The following is a 27,183-nucleotide window of genomic DNA, read 5'->3' on the forward strand; positions in this document are numbered from 1 at the left end:
TTTCTGCTTAGGATTTCACAAAGTCAAAATCAAGGTATCAGCTGGAGACTCTTGGGAAGTATCTGCTTCTAAACTCATTCAGCTTGTTGTTCCTTGTGGTTATAGGGCTGAGGTCCCATTTCCTTGCTGGTTATTGGCCTGAAGTTGCTGCCAGCAATTAGATGTTGTTCTCCAGTCTTTGCACATGACCCCTCCATCTTCAAGGCCAGCAGTGGTACCTCAGGTCTTTCTTGGGCTTCAAACTCTGAGATCTCCTCATGCCATCAATGCGTTCCTTTTTTTTTTTTTTTTTCCCCCTGCATTATATTTGTATGGTTGTCATGCCTTTTCATCTCGCTAAAGTGCAAGTAACCCTGTCCAGCCATTTTATTTGCTCTGATACAGATGTTACTAAATCCTCCTTGGCTGCATTTCCACAGTATTTAAGATTCAGTTGTTTTCCCCTCTGAGCTACAATTTAAGGGTTGAGGTTTTCCTGTTTTATTTTTTTTTCTACATGCTGAGGGCCTGAGGGTAGGGCTTAGGAGAATGCATAGATATTAAAATATACAGCCTCAGTAATTAAAGCAGTGTATGCATATATTGCTATAAAAAGATCTTCAGGATTTTTTTTAAGAGAAGAAAAGCAGGCGGTATGTAATGTACTGCCTTTATGAAAAAAACTGGAAAGAGAATTGTGTAAATGTATCTTTACACATTCATTTACATATTTGCTGTTGTTTATCTAAAATATGTCTCTGGAATAATAGACAAAGAATTGATTGGTTACCTGTGGGAAAGTCACCTGAGTGGCAGTAGGATGGGATTGGGAGGGAGACCTTTCTCTGTGTATCTTTTTATACTTTTAAAAGTTTTGAACAATGTAAACAAACTACTTATTTAAAAACACATGAGCGGGAAATCCCATTGTGGCTCAGTAGGTTATGAACCTAACTTGTATTGGGTTTGATCCTTGGCCTCACTCAGTGGGTTAAGGATCTGGTGATGCCACAAACCGTGGTGTACGATCCCATGTTGCTGTAGCTGTGGTGTAGTCTCGCAGCTGCAGCTCTGAATCAACTCCTAGCCAGGGAACTGTCATGTGTTGCACGTGCGGCCTTGACAAAAAAAAAAAAAGCAAAACAAAACCATGAGCTCGTCTTTCTTTTCTGAAATTTAATTGCTCTATCCTGGGATTCCTCAACCCTGTAGGAAGTATATTCTGTCCCAAAAGTGAACGTCATACCAGTCTTCCAACTCTGTGTGGGCTCCAAAGGCTTAGCATTGATAAGGTGACTTCCTGTTAGTCACTTCTCCATCACTTTCCAGCCTTCATATCTGTCACACTCCAGGCAGAAATTTGTGTTTCTCTTCAAATTTAGGCCTATTAGTGAAAATCGCTATGATTTTGTTGATTCACCAATAGCACTTTTGGGAGTAAGGGACAGAGCAGGAGGCATGCAGTCATCTCTCCTTTCTTGGCTAGCACTTTTTTAAATATATGGTATCAAGTTTTACCCCATTCCTTTCTGGTTGCCACTAGTGAGTTTTGTTGTTATTATTTAATGTTTATTACTTTTCGTTCAGTGGATTTAGAATTTAGGTAGGGAGATTGTGATTTCATACTTTCCATCATTTAGTTTAATTTCTGACACCAACTTTATGTCTCCTGTCTTACTTTAGTAGTGGGCTCCGTCTGAACGCTATCCTACTCTGCTCCCAGCCTGTGTTGCCTTTCCTGTGCTTAACTTTCAACTTGGTTTTGGTCATATGTTGCCAGTCTCCCAGTCCCACTGACCTGGCCCATCTGAGGATTGTACTAGGCAGGGAGAGTTTACAGTGTTACTCAGCTTTTCAGGGCACAGCTGTTTGGAGAGTCTTTAGAGCACCCTGGTTCTGAGGAAACAAGAAAATAACTGCCAGATCCCCTTTATACAGCTTTTGCTTAACACACATACAGACACACACGCATGCCTGTGTTTCTTTTATCTGCCATGTTTTGCTTCAAAAGGTCCTTGCCCTTTCAACATAAATTCTCATAATTATTTCTCAAGAATTAACTTTGCCTTGCCAAAGATTTGCACTGCTGACAGAGATACCACTCCGAAACCAAGAAGTGATCATGGCATTCTCCTATTTACAAATGTTTAGTAGCCTTGCATCAACTTTAGGGGAAAAAAAGTGCTAAAAATAAAAGCTATCCCAAAGCAAATTAGCTACAGCCCAAGAGTGTACGTCCCTTAAAGGCAGGGACATTTCCTTCACTGTTGTATCTCCAGCATGGAGAGCAGTACCTGGTGCAAGAGTTGGTACCCCCAAAATATTTGTTGAATTACATTATCAAATAATAGATACCTAGTAATCTTTTTTGAATAATTTTGATCTAGTAATAGCCTACTGATAAGATTGTAGAATCTCTCTTTGTCATTTGGAAACAACCAATTGAAACAATCAACAACAACAAATGTGTGGTTTGGGTGGTTTTAACGTGCTGTAGTAATGAACATTGTGTTCAAATAAAGGGTAATGATATAACAAATGTAAACACAGTGGGATTGACGGCAAGGAGTCTAGAAAAGAAAGATTTGGTCTGTCTTATCTATCCGTATTTCTCATTCCTCAAGAATTTGTGTTAACTTCAACACGAAATATAATAATGTAGTATGCTTCATATTTGGCTTGAAACTTTCTGACTACCAAGTTGAAAGAGCAACTGAGTTATATAACTCTTATCATTAGAGAGGAGCAAACAATTCTTAACATTAAGTTTTAAAACAAATTTCCCACCTAGGGCTTTATATAAGGGGCATTGAGTGATAGGGTGGATATTATATACCAGTCCTACAGCAAATAAGGCAATAATTTTTAACCGTTTCTTATGAAATCCGTCTGATAACAGTAAGCCCAACTCAGTGATGTCACTTCTATTCAGAGCTAAAATAATATGTTTCGTCTGTGTTTGCCTGGTTTGAAGCCAAGGATAAACTTGGAGTTCCTGGCCTTCGGATGGCCTTCCCTGTGTGAGGGTCCCTTCTTCCTGCTGGCCTTTTTACTAATCCATAAGAGGACACATTTTGAGATTGGGCTATCGGGCAAGGGCCAGAAGTGCTATTTGTGGGGTGACTAGCTGAAGAAGTTTCCTATGTTATAGAAACTAAGTGAGAGTTGGGGTGGATGGCATCACTTGGAAAAAAATCAGGTGCCTAACTAAGCAAGTTCCCTGGCTTAGAGAATTCAGGAGCACCTACAGGCAAAGCCAGAAACATCTCTGCATCTGCATCAAATTAGAAAGCATTGATCGGCTTTTTATTCCCTAACTTATTAAGATTTGAATTACTGCCGAGGCTGTGCTAAAGCAAGCACGCTTATGTGCTGCTGGTGGGAATGTATATTGGTACAAACTTGGGAAAGCAATTTGGCAGTATATTTCAAGAGCTTTAAAGGCATTCAAGCCATTTGACCTAGTAGTTACACTTTTGGGAACTGTCCCAAAGAAATAATCCTTTTTTTAAAAAAAAAAAAGTCTAAGCCTCAAAAAATTTAAATGTTATTTGTAGTACTTCATTACTTCATTTATAGTATGAAGAAATTGGAGTAATTTAAATGTCTCGCAGAAGGAGAATAGATAAACAAATATATTCCACTCAAAGGAATATGATGACTCAAGTTTAAATATTTTGAAGAATATGTTGTAAGATAGAAAATTTGAAAAGCAAACCACAAAGAATATAAACAATGCAAGTTGAACTGTATTTAAAATATACTTAGAAGAAAAAACTGGTGGGAAATATACCAGAAAAGTAAATCTTTGGTTTTAGTTACCAAAACTTATTTTTAAGGAAAACAATCAGATAATTTTTGTTTGGCACTTTCAAAAGGGAGACATATATAAATAAATATTCATGTTTCCTAGGAAAGGGAGCTTTATAGTAGAGAAAGGATAGTTAATAAAGCTGTCTACAGCTGAACTGCGACATTCATGCCTAGATCTCCCAAGTCTCTCTGTTTAAAGTCACACTTACTAAGCAGTCTGATTTTGACAGCAGAAAAAAGCACCCCTAGATGAGGGGTGCATTCCATTATCGCAAAGGCTGTGCCTTTATTACAAGTGAATACATTGACATTTTGGCTTATTGGCTAGTCTCCTATGGATGTGATTAATGTGCATCAGTCTCCCAAGGGCCTAATTCTTGCTCATGAATGGGATAAAATTAGATTTTTAAACTTGGAAATCAGGTCCAGATCCTGGACTTTTTTGATCCCTAACCAAATATAGCAGCAACCCTAGAGCACTGCTCAAACCATTAGCAGTCCAGGCCATTGTTTCAGTGGTAAAGGAAGAAAGCAGAAATGAAAAGGGAAAAAAATCATATTTTTATGTAATGAGTCTTTGAGTTAAAAAAAGAAGCTAGAAATAGTGGTGGTCTTCCTTAAGTGGCACAAGTACTTGCTCATTTAGGTAAGTTTTTGATTGTCAGGGGTTTTTTTCAGGTTTTTTTTTTTTTTTTTTGAAGTATGATCTGGCTAAGTATATACCCTTAATGTTTAACTCACTAATTAGCTTCCTTAGCAGTATTACATATTACATCATCAGGCTCCACGCTTCATACATTTTTGTCTTTTTTTTTTTTTTTTTCAGCTATTTCTTGGGCTGCTCCCGCGGCATATGGAGGTTCCCAGGCTAGGGGTCGAATCGGAGCTGTAGCCACTGGCCTACGCCAGAGCCACAGCAACTCGGGATCCAAGCCACGTCTTCAACCTACGCCACAGCTCACGGCAACGCCGGATCGTTAACCCACTGAGCAAGGGCAGGGACCGAACCCGCAACCTCATGGTTCCTAGTCGGATTCGTTAACCACTGCGCCACGACGGGAACTCCAGCTTCATACATTTTTAATTTTTTTCATTTTAATTTTTGGCTGCACGCATGGCATACAGAAGTTCCCAGGCCAGGGTTCGAACCCAAGCCACAGCAGTGACAATGCTGAGTCACTAGGCTACCAGGGAACTCCCCTTATTTTTTTTTAAATGGAAAGGTTAGCCACATATCATTCAATTCATTCATTTCAAGTGTATAGTATTTACAGAGTTATGCAACCATCACCATAATCAAGTTTATAACATTTTCATCACCTCAAAAAGAAACCTCGTACGTATTAGCAGTCACTCCACATTTTCTTCCTAACCTCCCATTCCCACCCGGGTCACCACTAATCTACTTTCTTTCCCTGTAATTTTGCCTACTCTGAATGTTTCACATAAATTGAATCATATCATTGTAACTGGCTTCTTAACGAAGCATGTTTTTTTTTGTTTTTTTTTTGTCTTTTTTTTGTTGTTGTTGTTATTGTTGTTGTTGCTATTTCTTGGGCTGCTCCCGCGGCATATGGAGGTTCCCAGGCTAGGGGTTGAATCGGAGCTGTAGCCACCGGCCTACGCCAGAGCCACAGCAACGCGGGATCCAAGCCGCATCTACGACCTACACCACAGCTCACGGCAACGCCGGATAGGATCGTTAACCCACTGAGCAAGGGCAGGAATTGAACCCTCAACCACATGGTTCTTAGTCGGATTCGTTAACCACTGCACCACAACGGGAACTCCCAAATAACCCAATTTAAAAATGGGCAAAGGATTTGAATGGACATTTTCCAAGGAAAAGATGGTCAATAAACACACGAAAAGGTGTTCAACATCATTAGGGAAATGCAAATTAAAATCACAATGAGGAGTTCCCATCGTGGCTCAGTGGTTAACAAATCCGACTAAGAACCATGAGATTGCAGGTTCGATCCCTGGCCTTGCTCAGTGGGTTAAGGATCTGGCGTTGCTGTGAGCTGTGGTGTAGGTCGCAGACACGGCTCGGATCTGGTATTGCTGTGGCTCTGGCATAGGCCAGTGGCTACAGCTCCAATTATACTCCTAGCCTGGGGACCTTCATATGCCGCAAGTGCGGCCCAAGAAATGGCGAAAAGACCAAAAAAAAAAAAAAATCACAATGAGATGCACTTCATGTCCACTAGGATAGCTATCGTTCAAACGACAGATAATAACAAATGCTGGTGAGGATGTGGACAAGATGGAACCCTCGTACATTACTGATGGGATTTGAAAATGGAGCAGGCCCTACGAAAAACATTCTGCCTCATTTTTTTTTTGCCTTTTTGGGCCAAAAGTGCAGCATGTGAAAGTTCCCACAGCCACAGCAATGCCAGATCCTTAACCCACTGAGCAAGGCCAGGGATCGAACCTGCAATCTCATGGTTCTTAGTCGGATTTGTTAACCACTGAGCCACGATGGGAACTCCTCATTGTGATTTTAATTTGCATTTCCCTAATGATGTTGAACACCTTTTCGTGTGTTTATTGACCATCTTTTCCTTGGAAAATGTCCATTCAAATCCTTTGCCCATTTTTAAATTGGGTTATTTGGGAGTTCCCGTTGTGGTGCAGTGGTTAACGAATCCGACTAAGAACCATGTGGTTGAGGGTTCAATTCCTGCCCTTGCTCAGTGGGTTAACGATCCTATCCGGCGTTGCCGTGAGCTGTGGTGTAGGTCGTAGATGCGGCTTGGATCCTGCGTTGCTGTGGCTCTGGTGCAGGCCAGCAGCTACAGCTCCGATTAGACCCAAAATAAATAAATAAATAAATTGGGTTATTTGTTTTTTTTATCATTGAATTATGAGTCCCTTATATATTTTGTAAGTTCCTTCTCATATATATTTGTACATATTTTCTCCTATCTGTGGGTTCTCTTTTCACTTTATTGATGGTATCCTTTGAAGCACATAAGTTTTTAATTTTGATTAAGCCCAGTTTTTTTTTTTTCTTGTGCTTTTGGTGTCATCCTTAATAAACTATCACCTCATCCAAGGTCAGGAAAATTTGTATTTATGTTTTCTTCCAAGAGTTTTATAATTTTAGCTCTTTATTTATTTTTTGTCTTTTTGCCTTTTTTAGGGCCGCTCCTGAGGCATGTGGAGGTTCCCAGGCTAGGGGTCTAATTGGAGCTGTAGTCACCGGCCTACGCCAGAGCCACAGCAATTCGGGATCCAAGCCACGTCTGCGACCTAAACCACAGCTCACGGCAACGCTGGATCCTTAATCCACTGAGCAAGGCCAGAGATCCAACCTGCAACCTCATGGTTCCTAGTCAGATTCGTTAACCACTGCGCCATGACAGGAACTCCAATTTTAGCTCTTTAGATTTTGATCCATTTTGAATAATTTTTTGTATATGGTGTAAGTAAGTGTTCCAGCTCCATTCTTTGCCACATGCTGTCCAGTTGTCCCAGCACCATTTGTTGAAAAGACAATTATTTTTCTTGGCACCCATGTTAAAAATCAAGTGACTGTAAATATGTGAGTTTACTACTGGACTCCCAGTTCTATTCCATTGATTTATATGTGCATGCATTTATACTTTTCTTTTATTCATTCTACAAAAGCATTATTATATGCCAAGCATATAAGCATTATTTTATGTCAAATCAAGCATTATTATTGAGCATTTTCATATGTCAAGCATTGTACCTGACAAGTCCATTTTACTTGCTTTTGGGAACCTAACCATACTTCTTCGAAGCCCTAATCTTCTTTAAAACTAATTCTAGCAGGATATAGCATCTCTTTTTCTTAATGAGCTATAAAGTGATTTTATTTCGTAGCCAAATCTATGGAAGCAATTTTAGCTTTATATGATTTGCATATGGTCTTTTGGCAAGTTGTTGTTTGTCCAGCTACATGAATGTTCAAAAGTCTCAGTGTATTTTAGAGGGCTTAGGAGAACAAAAATTGGTCAGGGATGGTCAACCATTTGTATTGAAGATAAGCTTAGTTTTTAAGTGGAAGAAGAATCTGACCCATGATGACGGGTTCGTGGCAGGTGTCAGGTTGCCCATGTGCAACTTGACAGGTCCAGAAAGTTGGTTCATCTAGTTGCCGGTAGCAGTAAGACCAGAGAGAAATGGTGGAGGGGCTACTGGATTGAATGTCTATAATTCTGCTTCCAGATTTTATTTTCATAGCAGTTCCTCGCCAGTGTAAAGTTACAAAGAGAAGATAAGGTTTTCAAGGTTTTCAGATAATGACTTACTGTTGGATTTAAGATGAATTAAAGAAGGCAAGGATTTTCTATAATGATGGTGGCTAGTCTCTAGATAGAGACTGTGGTTGCCAGATTGAAGGGAGAAGCCAAAGAAATGTAAACTTAGCAGAACTTGACCGTTATCTAAAATAAATGAAGGTGATTCCAATGTTAGAAATTTGGGGACGGTGGGAAGATAATTGTACCAGTGCTTACTGTAATGAACAAGGTGAGAAGAAATGGTATGTATAGACTTTGATTTTGTATGCTTGTTGGCAAAATCTTCAAGTGGATTATAAGAGATGCCAACTTAACCATTGGGTAGCATATTATATCAAGTCTGATATCCAGGAGCTTCCAATATTCCATTGGCACAAATACAGTTGATTTTTCTTCCATAGTTGCCTATTCATTTTTGAAACCTATATTGTAAAATGAGCTTTCAACGTCTTATTTTAAAGATTAAGCAGTGGTTTTATTTTCTTTACCTGTGTATTTTGTACTTTGTCAGTGATTTCGAAAGACTTGGATTCTGTTGTTTGCTCTCGCCATTACCAATATTACTGTTTTGAGGGAAGAAAAAAGTTTTTCTATTGACTGCCTTGAAAACATAGACTATATAGCAATGTAGATAAGTTTTAGTTGCTCAAAATGGTTTTGGCTCTAAACATTAAAGTCTGGATGTTTTAGAAAATCTATTACATTTTGAAACTTAGTGTAGTACATTTATTTACCCATCCTAAAATTTCTTTCAGGAATTGTTCCATCTTCTGTTGTCCTGACTTCTTTCCAGGTGATGTCAAGAGTTTTTCTAATCTGGGCAGTAACACATAGCGTCAAAGAGGTAAGCATTTATATAGACAAAAATAAAATAATATCGGCATTAACAAACGTTAATCAAGTTTCCTTTCTCACATGTTGTATTATGGCTAAAGATGGAATTCTGGGTCGTCTCAATATAGCCCAGATAAAATTCACATGTACCATAGTAATTGGGTTACTCTACCCCAAATATGCAGCGTTGTAAAGAGAAGACTGATTAAATAATATCATGAAATCTCAGTTCCCGTGGAGTTTTGGCTGGTGTGGATGTGATCTGCACCTCAGTTATATTTTTTTGGTTTCTTGCTTGGATCCAGCACCATAAACTCTAAACATCTTCATCCTTGTAGTGAAACTGTTGGATTGAGGGACATTAATTCATTCCCAGAACAGTCCAATCTTTGTAGGACCAGGAGAAACAAACTTCCACCCAGCCCACCAGGATTAATGAAATTCCCAAGTGTACTACTGAGTCTTGTGGTTCTGGGAGGTGAGTGCTGTGCTGGGGGCTGGGGTGGTGGACACCCAGGCAGGCCCAGGGTTATTCTTGTGAGAACTGGAGGGAGAAGCCCATCAGTACCATGGGTATAAACCTACAACTGAGCTTTCCTTTTCTGGTTTCGAGGAAGGGAGTTATTTTCCAGTATGTTTTTTTGCTTTATAAAAGTCATTCATTGGAGTTCCCATTGTGGCTCACTGGAAGTGAACCCAACTAGTATCCATGAGGATGCAGGTTTGATCCCTGGCCTTGCTCAGTGGGTTAGGGATCCAGTGTTGCTGTGAGCTGTGGTGTAGGTCACAGATGCAGCTCAGATCCCCTGTGGCTGTGGCTGTGGCCAGCAACTGCAGCTCTGATTCGACCCCTAGCCTGGGAACTTCCATATGCTGTGGGTGTGGCCCCGAGAGAGAAAAAAAAAAAAAGTCAGTTATTACTTGCTAATGTCACCATGAGGTAGCCACCAGGGAGATTCATTTTCAGTCTTCCACTCCCAGTAACTTATCACCAGTATTATTGGAGTCTTTAGCCTCATGAAATGTGCTAATCCATTAGCATTAGTCTGGTGTTTTCTTTGTCTTCTATTACTGTGAAATCCCTGTCAAAACATTTTGTTTTTCAGGATTTATTTTGACAGTTTCATTTGTATTTTAACAAACGATTTTTTAGGCTTTTTGTTGGCCTATGATATACATACAGAAAAATGCACATAACTAATGAATTTTTAACCAAAATTAATTAAACTAAGTTAATTGTTTTTGTCACAGAGCTATAGACATTTTCCTTTTAGTCCCTCTCATTCCTTAAAAATGTTTGTCTACATGTTCTGTGTAGAAGAATGTTAAAAAAATCTCAAACTTTTACATGATCACTTTTTAAAGTGACCACATTTCTTTAAAGAAAAGTTAAACAGATAAGTAAATCCTAATGTAGCATATGCATATTACCCCTTGTCCTTCTTTTTAGGACGGGATTGGGCAGGGGGCAGGGTGCACCTATAGCATGTAGAAGTTCCCGGCTCAGGGATCAAACCCTAACCATGGCATCGACCCAAGCCACTACAGTAACAACACACCAGATACTTAACCCACTGTGTCACAAGGGAACTCTTTTGGGGGGGGCATTATTCATAATTGTTTATGGAGTAAGGACTCTTTGTTGATTTCAAAGTCCTTTCTTTACATCATTTTTAACCTGTATTTCTTCCTCCTTTACTTTTGTGGATGCCCTTTTTCCTTTCCACTTTAACCAAAAACTCATGATTTTAACTTCCCAATAGTCTCAAGTAACATAAAATTTCTTCCTAGTAGTAACTAATCCATATTCTTAAAAAGGTAGTTATGTACTTTCAATAAGTAAATATTAGGTACATGAAGACAGTATTGTCAACTATAGAGTGTTTAATCAATTCGCCAATAGAGTCAGATATTAAGTGTCCAGGTGTTAATAATGATAGGTTATTTATGGCTTCTGCCTCTCATCTCTTGTGCTTCGATAACCACTACTCTGCTTATTAGCACCTCTGGCAAAGGGAGTAGACAGGCAAATCAAAAATGCTTACAATTCAAGTAAGCAGTTCTCTTACCATATTGCTGTTACCAACGTTTGCCAGGATTTCCTGGGCAGAGCAGTAAGACAGCTTGGCTTAAAATGCTGTTAAATATCTCTGTGGATTACAGGTATTTGGCTCTGGCCATTGCCCTCAGTAACCACCCACGTGGCAGATGCACAGACTTGACATTTATGGTGTCACATGTAGTGTCCTATTTGAGCCCTGTAGTAATTTAAGTTGTATGCTTGTCATAGTTGCATGTTCAAAACTGTTTCTCTGCAGCCAACCTACCCAATTTCTACTGTTGTTAACATATCAGTTTCTTAGGAATGTGGTAAATTCTATTCTCTTTCTGTCACCTCTTGGAATCCTCTTTTTTTCACATACACCCTATTGGTTAGTTGACTTAACTCTTTTCCTATAAATAGGATTCAATGTTTCTGCTATTCCAGGATCATTCCCCTTTTCTCTGAAAAGAACCCATTCATTGATTTGTTGTTCATAGCAGTAGCTTCCCTCCTGGCCCACCTCAGGTTGCTGATAGCTGATTTGAAAACCTGTTGGTATGTCATTTCAGAAGCCAGTCTGCTGTTACCTGTCTCTCGGCCCTTTGTCTTGGCCGAAGGCTATTTTCGCCTGGATACAGTTTCGTATTAGCTGTAATTCAGTTTGTTTGTTCTATAAAACATTACATATGGGCCGCCGCCGCCAGGATGTGGATGTGAAATGCGCGACTGCGCCCGGGCCCCTCACGCGGGCCGAGAAACTCGAGAGGGGTGTTCTCTGTTTAAAAAAAACAAAAAAAAAACAAAAAACAAAAACCAGAAACGAGCTAGCGAGAAAGAAGGAAGAGGAGAGAAAGGATGAGAAATTATAACCAAGGTTATAGGGGCCCAGAAGCTGGAAGGAAGGCTTCGGGACCTCCGCTCGGCTCTGAGGCCAGAGGAGGGGCTTTTCCGTAATAACGGACGAAACTTTGGAGCCAGCCAGACGTTAAGGAAAGAAAAAAAGGTACTGTTGGACTGAGGCACATTCCAGCTTCAGTGGGGAGCGCGGCGAGCTGGGAGCCCGAGGCCCGGAGAAGAGCCTTAAGATTCGGGCCTCCTCTACCAGGTGACCGCGTCTCCCAGCTGCCCGCGCAGCCCCGGCGCAAAGGGCGGCCGGCGCCTGCTGCCAGATCTCACGTACTCGATTTAAGGAATAATGTTCAAGCTATAGGCAGACTTACATATTTTTAAATGAATGTTATTATTCCTTTTTTTCTATTTGAACTTTTCTTGGAGTGAATTTCTTACAATAATTTAGTCGTTTTCTGAAAAAAAAAAATTACATATGGCTTCCCTCTTAAATGTCCATTCTTCTGTTTCCCGAAACATCTTTAAAATCTCTTTATAATCAGCTTTGCTTATCTTAATGATGGGAACCACATAACTGCATAAGGAAATTGACCTCAAAATAACTGCTTAATAAGATACATCTCTGTTTCTCATAGTAATGTTCAAATTCTTTTCACACTACTTTGCTTTCATTCTCAGTTTCTTTTTACATCATAGTTCCCTCTAAAGTGGACACGAATTCTTCATTTTTATAGCATTACATTTAGATTTGGACGCTTGTTCCCACCTTCCTTGGCCTGCTTATGTTTTCTCTGCTCATTCCCCTTGTTTTCTGTAATTATACATGATGTACTAAGCTATAGCCTGTATACCTTTTAAGACTAGAGGCTACTTTTTTCACATTTGTGGTGTATTTCCTTTTAAGAGGCCTTATAGGGCATGCATCCTTACCTGTCACTTTAATTCTCTACCTCATGGTATGCTAGTCACATAAGTGTTGCCATGCACATCGTAGAACTAAAAGGTGATCAGATGGTTTTCTTTTATGATGTTTAAGGATCCAGCATCTCTAGTGTGGACCCCTTGATTGGCAGGATATTAAAGCCTTTTCTTGATCTATCACAGCAAATAACCTCCCCTCTTCTTTCCTTTTAAAGGAACAATTGATGCAAAGTAAAGCTTCTGATAAAACAAACAAGAACTCAGGGTAGGAGGTAGAACTTGGGGGAAACAAGAGGGAATCAGAAATTCTACCTGAATTGTTTCCTTTACAGTTTTCCCAGCTGACTCCCAGGCCTCAACTGGCTCCTTCCCTGTCCCTTAGCCAGGCTGGCCACTGCTCAGCACTGCCACATCATACCTCTACAGGCCTTTGTTCCCCTCACCCTCTGTTCGGGTCTGTGTCTTTGTCTCCTTAGGGAACAGAACCAAGATTGACATTTTTCAGAGTGAACTGCCATGGGAAATGCCACCTTTTATCCCTCACAATGACCTTTCAGAAATAGGCAAGTCCACAGGGCACTTCCTTGTCCACAAGCAGCTAAGCAGACCCCCAGATTCCTGGACACACAAATAGGCTACTGTCCCATTCCCTGGCCCAGCCCGCTCTGGAGAAGCCACCACACATCCTCTCCTGAGTTCTTAGCGTAAGATCAGTGTGTTCTTGGAGCAGGAGTCCCAGGCCACCTCCGCGGGCAGTAGTTGATTAAGAAGTTGCTGGACTCTCACTGTGACTTTAGCCCAAGCGCAGCACACACCTTTGACACTTTACTGGGGGTAATTTATGTAAAATAGAGCCATACCCTGGAATGCTGAGCCTTCTTTCCTTTCTTCTTCACCCTTTGCCACCATTGTAGCAAAGGATTTTTCCCCACATTCCTCTGGAATATGCTGCGGATTTCCCTGATTCCGCCAGTCAGCTGTTTCCCACCTTCTCCTGGCATGATGCTGGGCTTTGTGACGCGTCATCTGCCATCCTTGCTAAGTTCTCAGCAAGATGCCTATGAAAAGCTTGTGTTTAATAAAGTTAGTAACCACCAGTTCTCTAGCATTATGCTGGTTTTTGTTGTTGATGCATTACAGTTCACAGAGGGTTTTATTAAAATACTTGATAATTATTTGCTCTGAACAGCTGTCTGTTGAGGTGGGTTGTAGTCTCCGCTTAGAGTTCGGAAGCTAGAGAGGCAAATGTCTGTCAGATGGCAGAGATGAAAATAGACCTCCGAATTCAGTCTTTCCACTGCATCTGAGCTTCCTTTCACGCATGAGACATGTGATGTAAACACAGCCTTATTTTCGTGCACTAACCATACCGTATCCAGTGTGGAGGTGAAACCCCATCTCAGATGCAGAAGCACTGTTCCTCTTTAGCAGTTCTCACACCACATACATGTTGAGAAACAACTCTCTCATTTACACGTAAGATGCGTACAGCAGTTGTAGGCCCATTTACATCTCTGCTTTTTCAGTGCTCGTTTTAGGGCTCTCTGATAAATCCCTGCAGTTAACTGGCCTTTCTCCTTAAAAAGTCCAAGGCTTATTTTCATACTGGGGTTTATGGACTGTTTGGAACAGAATTATCCAGAAAGCTTCTTAAAAATGCACCTTCCAGGAAGTTCCCGTCATGGTGCAGCAGAAATGAATCCGACTAGGAACCATGAGGTTGTGAGTTCAATCCCTGGCCTCGCTCAAAGGGTTAAGGATCTGGCATTGTCATGAGCTGTGGTGTAGGTCACAGACGAGGCTCAGATCCGGCGTTGCTCTGGCTCTGGTGTAGGTTGGCAGCCATAGCTCCCATTCAACCCCTAGCCTGGGAACCTCTATATGCCGTGGGTGCAGCCCTAGAAAAGACAAAAGACAAAAAAAAAAAAAGAAAAAAAAATGCAGCTTCCAGATCCCACCTCACATTTGATACAAAATTTGAGGGAGTGGAGACAGAATCACCATTGTTATTAAGCTCCTTGGATAATTTTATGAATTCTAAGGTTTGGGACATGCTCTAAGATACACTAATGTGCTGTAATTTTTTACCTTCTCTTTTCTTGATTTGATACCACATTTCTGCTTAGTTGTCTTAAGGCCAAACCAAATCTCACCACCTCTATTCCAAGTCCAACAGCCATGGTCTCATCCTTGAAGCATGACAACCTAGAGTTTCCTTGCCCAGCCAAGTGGAAGGAGTTTAGAGTCTCTGGTGCCTTCTCCGAAATCCAGTGTCTGCTCTGGGGCTCAGGTGCCTGTAAGAGACTTGAGGGCCCACCTTAAAGGTAGAGGCAGACATGAAACCACAGCCTTAAAGAAGCTCAGCTATTATTTGTTAGGGAGGGGGTTGGAGGGGGGGAGGGCTTTATCCAAGAAGTATATGATGGTTGCCTGGCCAAAACCACCAGGTAGATCGCTGATGACATCATTTCCACCCAAGGAAATACTGTGTAACATCTCTCTTCTGGGCATTTCTCAAAAAAGTCACCTTCCTTGGACAGTTTCTTTATTTTCTAGATTATTCAAACCTAATATTCTAGAACATGGAGGCTTAGAGCCATACCTTAATGTGAGATGTTGGTGAGTGTGGACTTCGACATTTATCTTTCCGAGCCTTGTTTTTCTTATCTGTGACATGGTAATGCTAATACCCACCCTGCTTATGTCACAGAGTTTTTGTGAAGATTAAATGAGAGGAATATATAAACGAGGCAGCAGTGTTTAGAAATCAAGGCCTCTACCATGCAGGATTTTGCTGATCAGCTTCTAAAATCCCTTATAAAGCAGCTTCACATCAGAAGGACTCCTACTTCCTTCATAGATGCAACACAGTTGTCTTTTTCGTCCTCTTTTCCTCTTCTTCACTCTAGTGGAAGCTAAAGAACCAAGGAAAGTGGTATTCTGACTCCCACACTCACCACGTGCCTGTAGTGTTTGTTGCATTACAGGTTTTCCCGCCCTGCTGGGTCCTCCAGCTAGGTTAGCAATGTGCTAAAGCCCTTGGCCTCTTCTTGAGGTTGCTTCTCTTGTTAGGGTACTTCCTTTGGCCACACATGCTCCTATTGTCCCCATTGCCCATCCACAAACACGGCCTTTCAGTGAGGTAAGATGGGCACCTTCTAATCCCTATCGTTCAGACAAGGAGCTAAGATGCCGGGTCTGGGATGCATTGCTCCCTCCTCCGGTACTGTGCTTCGACCGGAAGCCATGCCACTGTCTTCTGGCCCAGTACCCTTCCACGGTGACATTCCATCTCAGTTAGCAAAGGATGTCAAGATACATTCAGTGTCTTTGGCCCCTTGAATGCTGAATGTCTAAAATTCTCCACCCTATTCCATCTATTCCCTTACTTTCTATTTTAAATATTTCTGTAGGTGGATTGGCATCACCTTCACTTTTAAAATTAGCACCTCTCCTAAAGGTAGAAAACCGAATCATTTGATTGTTAATCAGACACTGTCAGACCTTAGACAACTCCTCCACGGATGTAGCAGTGCTTTAATGCCACTTCCGCCTCTGTTAATAATGGACACTTGGAGATAGAGTTACTTTTCTCATGGCTGGATGGTTCACTCATCAGATTGTCTGTTTTTCTCTCAGTGTTTTTCTGACCCTTCCAGCATTTTCTTGAACCGAGTATAAAAATCTTATTTCGAAATATTTAGATCCTTTGAGGAACAGCATAGGTTCACTTCTGACATCCCATGTTGTGTCTTTCTCCCATTGTCTTAGTTCTTTTGTAGCCCTTGATAAAGTCCCCTGGAACTCCTTTGTTCAAAATATATTATACTCTGTTGGTACTGTCCTTTGATAATTAAGTCAGTTATGTTTAAAATAAAATAGTTCTTTTGTGGCCCAGCGAGTTAAGGATCCAGCATTGTCAATGCTGCGGCTCAGGTCACTGCTGTGGCACGGGTTCAATCCCTGGCCCAGGAAATTCCACATGCTGTGGGAATGGCCAAAAAAGAAAAGAAAAAAATATATATATCTTAAACCATGCAAGCCAGCATTAACACTATATTCTACAAGAACAAAGCCCCCTCTGTCAATTAATAGTTGAATAGGTTACAAGCTCAACAAAATCAGGAAATTTGTTTCATTTGTGTATAATGTGTTAGTCTTCTTTTTCCTTTGGACTCTCCTCTAGGGTACCTTGCACTCTCCTCCGTTGGTCACCTTGCCCCACAAACACTCTCACACTTAAAGCTTCTCAGTTTCTCTTCTTTTGCTCTCTTACCTCAGGGTCTAAATCTGACATCCTCCGTTCCCATTTCTCAATTGCAGCATGAGAGGGAGCGGTTACACCAGGCCAACTCCCCAGAAGGCTACACAGTTATCTTCATTTGGGAGAATGTCATTCACTGCAGGAAGGGCCAGCTGACCTGTCAGCTCCAGAGGAAAGTGTCTCACTGTTATGAGGTTCTTTTAGGACCCAAAGCCAGACCTGCCCCAGCCTGCCTGGTCCAGGCTGCCCTGGCAGATGCCCAGGTCTTTCAGGCCAGAGCACTTTTGGCTACTTTCCCTCTGCCCCAGAACTTCCAGATCTTGAATTTTCCAATGCAAGTTCAATCATTCTAAATATTATGCTAAAACCCTGTGCCCCATTTAATTAATGTTTGGATGCATCGGTGTCCCCTACTTTTCGCCTCTTTTGATAAAGAAATTTCTGACAAGGAGGCTTAGTGTTGGAATGCTTCCTCTTCCAAGGATAAGATATTTCCATACTTTTGGGTAGTGTCTTAATCTGTGCATTTGCCACTACTTACAAATAGTAGGAAGCCTAGAGCCAAATCTGGATACTTGGAACCCTCAGATTAACAAAGATGCTTGACTTTTGACAGTAGGAGACTGTCATCGAAAACAAATGAGAGTAAAGAAAGAAAAAAAAAAATGTTACCATGCATGTAAAATAGTAGTTTCCCAAATAAGCACTTGAGATGAGATTTACAGGCTGGGAGCCTAAGTGGTTTCAGCTCTGGTTATATGTCATCAGCCTGAATTGAAGGATAATCCAGGGAAGTAGGCCTATGTCATAGAACTATGCTGTCAAGTTGTATTGTCATTGGAGAGTTACCAATAAGTGAATTCTGACACTCAAGCCAGTTTTCATCCATGATATGAAAGTGCAATAAATTCAGGTGTTTATGTCAAGCCCAAAACAGGTAACTTCTTGGTACCATGTAGTGACAGAAACATATTGGTTACCAACATTTTTCTTTGGGATATTGCCTCTATCCCAGGACTGTCCAAAGGAACTTTTGGCAATGACAGAAATGTCCCATGTCTGTGCTGTTCATTACAGCAGCTACTAGCTGTGTGTGAACACATATTGAACTCTTGAAATGAAACTAGAGTGACTGGATATTGCCTGTATCCCAGGACTGTCCAAAGGAGCTTCTGGCAATGACGGAAATGTTCTGTGTCTGTGCTCTTTATGACAGCAGCTACTAGCTGTATGTAAACACATACTGAACCCTTGAAATGAAGTTAGAGTGACTGAGGAATTGAATTTTAATGCAATTTAATTTTAAATAACCACAAGTGACTGGAGGTTACTTATTGGACAGTGTAGCGGTAGTTGTTCAATATAATATTATTTACCATTCTCTTGATTTCTGTCAGGTTTCTAGGTATTTTATCTCATATGTGCATGACTGTATAAATTTTTTAAAAAACAAATAGCCAAAGGAAATTTATGTGGTGTACGTGGTCTGCTATGTTCTTTAAATCCAGGCATTTTTTTTTTTTTTTTTTTTAGTACTCTCTATTACATTGTTATAAAAATCCTAACCGCAGATGTGGGAACCAGTGTGGATAGTATTGTCATCTGTTGCAGAGATAGCAGTTGATTAAATGGTGAGGCAATAGGCCGTATAGGCCTCACCCTCCAGAGGCCTGCAGTTTGGCCTTTGCAGTGGATTCCCCACGCTAACATGTCCCAGGTTTGCCCTTGTTGAAAACCACTTTACAGGCCTTTTCTCTCCTATTTGAGTTAAAAATACTGTAGAAGGTACCGCAGAAGTATAGTCAGCATTAATATCCCAGTGAGCTCAAAGATTCTCGTGTCACACTGTAAAAGTGAGATGATTGGCATGCATCGTGAGCGCTGCTAAAATATGTCAGCAAAGTCAAGGAAAGTTAAAAATTATTAGCTATAAACTGCTTTTAAACAGGTGTGCTCCACAGTACAATGAGTGGCATTTTTAAAGCATTGCTTAATAGTCATTGGAAAACTTTTAATATGTAGGAGGAATAACTCTCTCTTAAATTATCTGCTCTTTTGCCAAATCAGTCCTTTATATACTGTAGCTTTTTCAGTAAAACTTTATTTTCAGCATGAATATGGAGTATCAGATAGTTTAATTAAAAATACATAAATTGACTAGAATACCAGTACATTCAGCCTCCTGACAGTTGACCTGCGCAGGTAACTGGTCTCAGTGGGAATCTTGAATATGACAGGCGAACCTGAAGAAATTGTCCACATCCCCCTGCTGCCCTGAAATATATATGAAGCGTATTTCCATTTCTTCCAGGAAGAGTGTTCAATAACTTTTCTCTACCTGCCATATCAAGAGGTCCTGTACAGTTAGGACAAGCTGTGATGCATCATGGATGAAATAAAGCATATTACTAAGTCGTCTGCATTTTTCAGAGAGAGGACCCTTTTCAAGTCTGAAGTGAAACCCTGGTGCACTTCAGGAATTTGTAAGATGTGACTTGATATACATGTGTGGTGGATGTGTGGAAGCATGCTGAGAGTGTGCTTGCATTTGGGAGGGAGGCGGGAGACTAATTATTAGGCTTGATGCGTTAAAGACTTTGAAGTTGTCTTTAGAGTGCCACCATAAACGTTTGTCTTTAACAGGGTGAGTTTTGGCATCTTCTCCCCTTTACTGTATTTTGCTTTGGCCAGAAATTACCAGGATAACAAAAAACTTGAAAATTGTGCATCTACTTTTTGCATTCTGCATCGTCTTGTTAGGTCAAGTTTAAGGAATCTTTTGTTGAGGTCGCTGATTCTAAGAAAAGTATGTTGAGAGCCTGGAGAATAAAAATTAATCAAATTAACCTAGTTTTGATATACGACTTGATAGTTTTTAGAATTTTAGAGTTTTTCAAATAGTCCTGTTACATCTGTGTGGCACTTTGCCATCTGTAGCAGAGCTTTTCAGTTGGCGACAGATGTCTGTCCCACAGGTGGTTTTAAAAGAAAGTTCAAGAACATGATGACTGGAGGGTGTACATCATCTCCGAAGAAAGGCAGCACTCACCGCAGCTGTGATTGGCAAATCTACCTAGTGTTATACAATTTTTTTTAAAGAAAAAAAAAGCAGAAATACAGATTTTTTAAATGTCAAATCTCTCCATTTTAAAAACCAGCTCAAATACTTTTGAAAACACTGTACAAGCCCAACAAATATCTGTTAACCAGGACCATGGGCCATTGTTTTAATATTTACACTGCAGGAGATGGTATCATAGCCTTTGTTTTTATTTTCTGCCTTATTGCCATTTTTGCCGTTGTTAAACTGTCACAGAACAGTTTAGAACCATGACATTTCACGGCGTATATTGCCAATTTCATGTTCTTTAGACCATATCTGTTAGGTTTCCGACAATGATGAACTCTGTTCCCCCCGCCCCATGGAGTGTTTGGTAGGCACATTGGGATGATGCCTGTAGAGGTTTGTGAGCAGACTGTGGAGTGAGTGTGCCCAGGCTCTCCCCATGGGGCCACAGTAACCTGCTATGGGAACACTGTTCTCAAGCTGCCTTGCTGCAGTTAAAGGACAATTGCTTCAAAGCAATAGACCATATTGGCTGTATATGATCAAGGTGGCACTAACTATGACCCCATTCTGATGCAGTCCCTGTGCTTGAGTTTGGTTGAAGGAAATAATTGCATGAGACTTTTCAGTTAATAACAGGCTCTTTGGAGGTGAGAGAATTAAACAGAACTCAGGAAAAACACTGGGAAAGGCTAGTAGCTGGCAAGATCTTTTGACATCCCAGAGTTGATACAAGTATGTTAGCCTTCCAGTGGAGGAAGAGATGACATCTCTTAAACAACAAAAAGCAAAACAACAAGAAAACAGTATGTTATCTTGGTAATTAAGCCTAAGAGGCAGCCACCAGCCTGTATTGGGTCCCAGCAGTGGCTAGCATAGATAGTAGAAACTTAATAAATATTTGTTGAATTGAATTTTTCTTTCATGGAATGATAATAATAATTGCTATTTATTAAATGGCTAGCACTTTACTAAGCACTTGATAGGTTTTTGTAACCCCATTTCAACCATAAAAAGGCAAATATTACCTCAGGTTCCAGGTGAAAAAGCTGAGGCTGGAAGAGGATTAGGTCATGAAGCTTGGGAGCCTGGAAGTCTGTTTGATTCCAGAGTTGCAGTGATGGGAGAAGAGGCTAGTTGTAGAAACCTACCACTCTTCCTTCGTGTTTCCTGGGAAATGGGTTCATTAGATAGTAGTATCAAAGCTGGACTCATGGGAACACTTTAGCATTCAGACCTGCATGTCTGACTTTGTCATAAATGCCAACTTCATTGCACATTGTTTGTTGACTGCATGCTTATACATTTTTCTCACTGCATGTACAGAAAAAATTAGTTTCATGTCCAAGAGTTGTTTTGGTAGGTTAAAACATTTAACTAGGCCATCATCCTTAGTCCTTAGTTTTTTTGTTTGGTTGGTTGGTTTGGTTTTTTATTTTTCTTTTTTAGGGCCACACCTGTGGCATATGGAAGTTTCCAGGCTAAAGGTCAAATCAGAGCCACAGCTGACCGCCTACGCCATAGCCACAGCAATGCCAGATTTGACCCGCATCTGCAGCCTACTCCACAGCTTGGGGCAACACCAGATCCTTAACCCACTGAGCGAGGCCAGGGATTGAACCCACATCCTCACAGATGCTAGTTGGATTCTTAACCCACTGAGCCACAATGGGAACTCCCAGTCCTTAGTTATTACATTATAATAGAAATAATTTTTTAGCCAGTTTCCTTGGTCATTATAGGCTAAGAAAAATCTATGTAGATATACATTTTTCCCTCCTTTAAAGGGGAAGAATATCGGGGTTCCCTGGAGGCTAAGTGGCTTAAGGATCCAGCGTTGTCACTGCTGTGGTGCAGGTTTGATCGATCCCTAGCCCAGAAACTTCTGTATGTCACCGACACAGCCTAAAAAGGGGAAGGGGGAGAATATTAATATTTATAACTCACATTTTCCACAAAAAAGGAATAGTATTTTCTGGTTTATTTAACATGTATCCTGGATTTTTAATAAACATTAATTCACGAAAGACACTTTACACATGAAATTGCTGTGTGAAAAGGCGAATACTAATCCAAACATCTTTTTTTTAAGCACGCGTGTCAATATTTATTACATTTCAATCTCTTTCGTATCAAGGATGAAATTCCTCTTAAGTAGATAACTAAATGAGTTACATTTTTGTTCCAAAAAGCTTAATTTTAATTTATGGGAAGGACCGAGATTGTCATCAGAATTGTCGTGTTCCTTAGCCAAACCTGCTGATGTCACCAAGCAGGCGGCAGCCTTGTGGTCTCCCTCTCCCTGGGGAGCTGCCCTCCTCACCCAAGGGAGAGAACATGCAGGCCAGGCTGCAGAGGGGTCAGAAAACAGGTATTCAGTACCTTCTCTGCCCTGGGTATCGTGCTAATAAATAAGCACTGGGATGCTTGGAAAAGAGAAAAATCACGGGTGCTGCCCTCACAGGGCTTCCACGGGGCACACACAGGAGCAGGAATGAGCAGCACGTGGAGTGGGATAACTGAGAAGGCAGGAAGCGGAGGGTGCTGCCACCACGTCACATCTCAGCCACCCAGCTGAGGGGTACACTAGCCTGGTCCAGCTTCTGAGGACCTGTTCCAGCCTCCCAGGCACAGTTGTTGCTCCTCACGGCATGGTCTTGGGGGTGCAAGGAGTAAATACATAGTAAGCAGTTAGAACAGTGCCTGGCACTTCGTAAGTGCTCAGTAAATGTTAGCTCCACATTCACTATAATGTAACCTAGTCTTTTCCCAAAATTTTAGGGATGAATTTCTATACAACTATGTTGAATTCTTTTCTATGTCCTGAAGCAGCGACATAATTGACTTTTAAAGCAGAGATATAATTGACTGTTCACATACGAGTGAAATCTTTTGTACTTATTAAAATAGTTTCACACTTAGCTGGTGAGAATTTGTACATAATTGCTGTAGCATACTTAAGGAATAATTAGCCCTGCTAATGGGAGTTATCATTATCTTAATCATCATTATTATCCTAATCTAAACCATATATTGAAAATCTGATTTTGCCTTTTTAGTAAGCTAACCCCTCTTCAAAGCAAGTTTTTGGACATGCCCTTGGGGTACCTACAGTGTAAGACAGTACTGATGTTGATACAAATTTAGGGTCAGCATTAAATCTATTGTTCCTTCTCAAGTGTGCTCTTATTGATAGTTTTTGTTATCAGTGTTTTTATGTCTTCTTTTATGGTTATGTAGCCTGCCTCTTCTAGCAGATTCAGAGGCTTCATATCAAAAGCAATATATAGAAACCAGATGATACTGTATTTGCTTCTAATTGTGTCCTCAAAGTAGTTGCTTAATACTCCAGTGATATTTTAAAATAATTTCTTTTGGGAGTTCCCTTTGTGGCTCAGCGGTTAACGAACCTGACTAGGATCCATGAGGATGAGGGTTCTTTCCCCCTGGCCTCATTCAGTGGGTTAAGGATCCGGCGTTGCTGTGAGCTGTGGTGTAGGTCGAAGATGAGGCTCAGATGCCACTTTGCTGTGGCTATGGTGTAGGCCGGCAGCTGTAGCTCCAATTCAACCCCTAGCCTGGGAACTTCCATATGCCATGGGTTATGGCTCTAAAAAGCCAAAAAAAAAAAGAAAGAAATAAAAATAATTTCTTTGAAATAACTTCAGATTTACAGAAAATTTGAAAAAAGCCAGTACAAAGAACTCTCATTTCCTTCATTCAAATTCCAGGACTATTGGCATTTTACTGCATTTGTTCCATCACCTACTCCTCTGCATATATATAACCATTATATTTTTTTCTGAACCTTGAGAGCAAGGTGTTCATGATGTCCTTTCACCCCTAAATACTCAGTGTTTCTCTCTCCTACAATACCTGCATACCACCCTCCAACCCAGAAACAATACTGTCATCCCATGCACAGACTTCACTGTCTAAATAGTGTCCTTTTTTCCCTTTCTGGAAGGGCAGATGTTTACTAAGTATCTTCTGTGTGTTAAGCACAGGGATACACAAGGAAGGGAGAAACATGGTTGTGGTGGTTACTTTTGAGTTGTCAGGTCTCTGCAGACCCATCAGCCTAACATTCAGAAGGCTTGCACTGTCTCTCATGTCCTTGACAGTTGTAAAGAGTACAGCCCTTCAGGAATTCCCATCTTGGTGCGGTGTAAACGAATCCGGCTAGGAACCATGAGGTGGCCGGTTTGATCCCTGGCCTCACTCAGCAGGTTAAGGGCCATCGTTGCCATGAGCTGTGGTGTAGGTCAGAGACTCAGCTGGGATCTGGTGTTGCTGTGGCTGTGGTGTAGGCCGGCAGCTGTAGCTCTGACTAGACCCCTAGCCTGGGAACCTCCATATGCCACAGGTGCGGCCCTAAAAAGACAAAAGACCAAAAAAAAGGAAAAAAAAAAGAGTATAGCCCTTCATTTCTCTAGGGTGACTTTCAACCTAGATCCATCCATTATTCCCTTATAACCACTTCAAGCCATGCATTCTTGGCAGAAATACCACAGAAACGGTGCCATGCTCTTCTCAGGGCATCATGAGGTTTCAGTGTCATGACTACCCCTCCGGCCTCTGGTGATGCTGACCTCAGTCACCTCCCTCTGTTAGTCCCTGTCAGCTTTCTCCACCTTCAGGGCACCATGTGCCCCGTTTTATTTATTTATTTATTTTGTCTTTTCCTCTTGCCCCGTTTTATTGATCATTATTTTTGTGGGGATGATTTCTTCCTCTGTCAAACACCCTGTGATGGTTACCAAATGGTTATTCTGTGTTTCTGTCATTTGTTTTACATGTATTAGTTGGCACCCTACTGTACAGAAGAGCTTTCCCTTTCTCCTATTTATTTATTTTATTTATATCAGTTTTGACTCATGAATTCCTATATAATCCAGTGGATTAAATCTGTTATTTATTTTGATGCTAAAATTATGTGTGATTTGGCCCTATCACAGGATGAGGAAACCCTATCTCCTTATCCTTTTGACTTGTCTTCATCATTGTTGAGCATTTCCTTACTTTCTGACAAGAAGATTTCTAGATTCATCTTGTGTTTCCTCTGCCCTAGCCCTGGAATCAGCCATTTTGCCAAGGAGTCCTGTTCCTTTTAGTGGAGGATGATATATTTAGACATTAGAATCTATATGATCTTGGTAGCTGAGGTGCTACTCGCTGCTGGAATGTGGTTGCTTCTTGGTCCTCTCAGTAGAGAAAGCTATATACATACATGTATATACATACATATGTACTCATACACATGTATATCTAAAAGTGTATAGCTCTGTGTGTGTGTGTGTGTGTGTGTGTGTGTGATCATGAGCTTGTACTAATTCCTCCAATTAAAATCCAACACCTTGGTGTTCTTTCTGGTATTCTTCCATCCATGTTTGTAAATACCTTCTCCAATAGCGAGATGTCCATTTTTTAAAATATATTGATTTATTTGCTCAGTTTATTTATTCGTAACATGTAACTGATTTTCCAACTACACTAGCCATCTCTTCCACTCGCCACCTCTCTGTCTCTCCCTCACCTCTCTATCCTCAACTGCAAGAGAGATGTTCTCCCCACAGCAGCAGGTGTGTGTGTTTGTGTGTGTGAAGCGCAGGAAGACAAGTCAGAACTGTTTAGAGTTTGGGAGCATTGACCTGGGTTCAAATTCTGTAAGCCTCACTTTCCTCATTTGTATAAGGGGATTTGAAGAGGTAATATATGTTAAAAAGTACTTGAGGAGTTCCCATAGTGGCTCAGAAACGAAACTGACTAGCATCCATGAGGACCTGGGTTTGATCCTTGGCCTTGCTCAATGGGTTAAGGATCCGGCGTTGCTGTGAGCTGTGGTGTAGGCCACAGACACAGTGTGGATCCCACATTGCTGTGGCTCTGGTGTAGGCCGGCGGCTTCAGCTCCGATTCGACCCCTAACCTGGAAACCTTCATATGCCATGGATGTGGCCCTAAAGAGACCAAAAAAATTTAAAAATAAATAAATAAAAAGTGCTGGATATATAGAATGAGTTCAGTAGCTATTAGGTAGGATTATTTTTACTGCTACTGTCATCATAATTATGATAATTTTGCCCCTAAAAAAATTAAAAATGGGCAAAAGACATTTCTCAAATGATAGACAAGCACATGAAAAAATGCTCAACATCGCTAATCATTAGGGAAAGCATATCAAAACCACAATGAGATGCCACTTCATACTGATTAGGAGGGCCACTGTCAGGAAGAAACAAGAAAAATAATAAGCACTGGTGAAAAGGTGGAAAAATTGGAACCCTTTTGCCCTGTTGGTAGGAATGTAAAATGATTCCGCCAATAGTTTGGCGGTTCCTCAAAAAGCGAAGCATAGAATTACCGTATGATCTATCAGTTCCACTCCTGGGTATATACCCAGAAGAATGGAAAACAGGTACTCAGATATTGTACACCCATGTTCACAACAGCACTATTCACAGTAACCAGAAGGTGGAAGCAACCCAAATGTCCAGCAATAGTTGAATCAATAGGGAGTTCTCTTCATGGCTCGGGGGTTATCGAACCCGACTAGGATCCATGAGGATTCGGGTTCGATCCCTGGCATTGCTCAGTGGGTTAAGGATCTGGCATTGCGGGGAGCTGTGGTGTAGGTCACAGACGCGGCTTGGAGACTGAGTTGCTGTGGCTGTGGCGTAGGCCAGCGGCTGTAGCTCTGATTCAGCCCCTAGCCTGGGAACTCCTACATGCAGCAGCTGTGGCCCTAAAAAGACAAAAAAGAAAAAAAAGTTGAATCAATAAACAAAATGTGATATTTACATACTATCTAATATTCAACCTTTAAAAGGAGGGAAATTCTGATACATGCTACAACATGGATGAACATTGAATGCATTATGCTAAACGAAACAAACCAGGTACAGGACACGTATGATTCCATTTAAATGAGGTACCTCAAATAAGCAAGTTCTTAAAGATTGAAAGTAGAATAGTGGTTACCAGGGGCTAGAAGGAGAGAGAAAGGTAGAGGTAATATGTAATAGGTACAGAGTTTGTTTAGAATGATGAAAAAGTTTGGAAATGGATAGTGGTATAGTTTTACAGCGTGGTTGGATTGTACTTAATGCCACTGAAATATACACTTAAAATAGTTCAAA

The 27,183-nt window shown here is 40.9% G+C and overlaps 1 protein-coding gene across 1 annotated transcript in view; it reads left to right on the forward strand.

Moving 5' to 3' along the window:
• HACD2 (3-hydroxyacyl-CoA dehydratase 2) overlaps nt 1-27,183 on the forward strand; it is a 98,651-nt gene that overhangs the window by 52,846 nt on the left and 18,622 nt on the right. Inside the window, exon 4 of the mRNA XM_047790614.1 lies at nt 8,822-8,910. Within this exon, the coding sequence (XP_047646570.1) occupies nt 8,822-8,910 (89 nt within the window). The remainder of the gene's footprint in view (nt 1-8,821; nt 8,911-27,183) is intronic.

This window comes from Phacochoerus africanus, chromosome 1 (assembly GCF_016906955.1).
Source record: "Phacochoerus africanus isolate WHEZ1 chromosome 1, ROS_Pafr_v1, whole genome shotgun sequence".
Classification (NCBI taxonomy): Eukaryota; Metazoa; Chordata; class Mammalia; order Artiodactyla; family Suidae; genus Phacochoerus; species Phacochoerus africanus.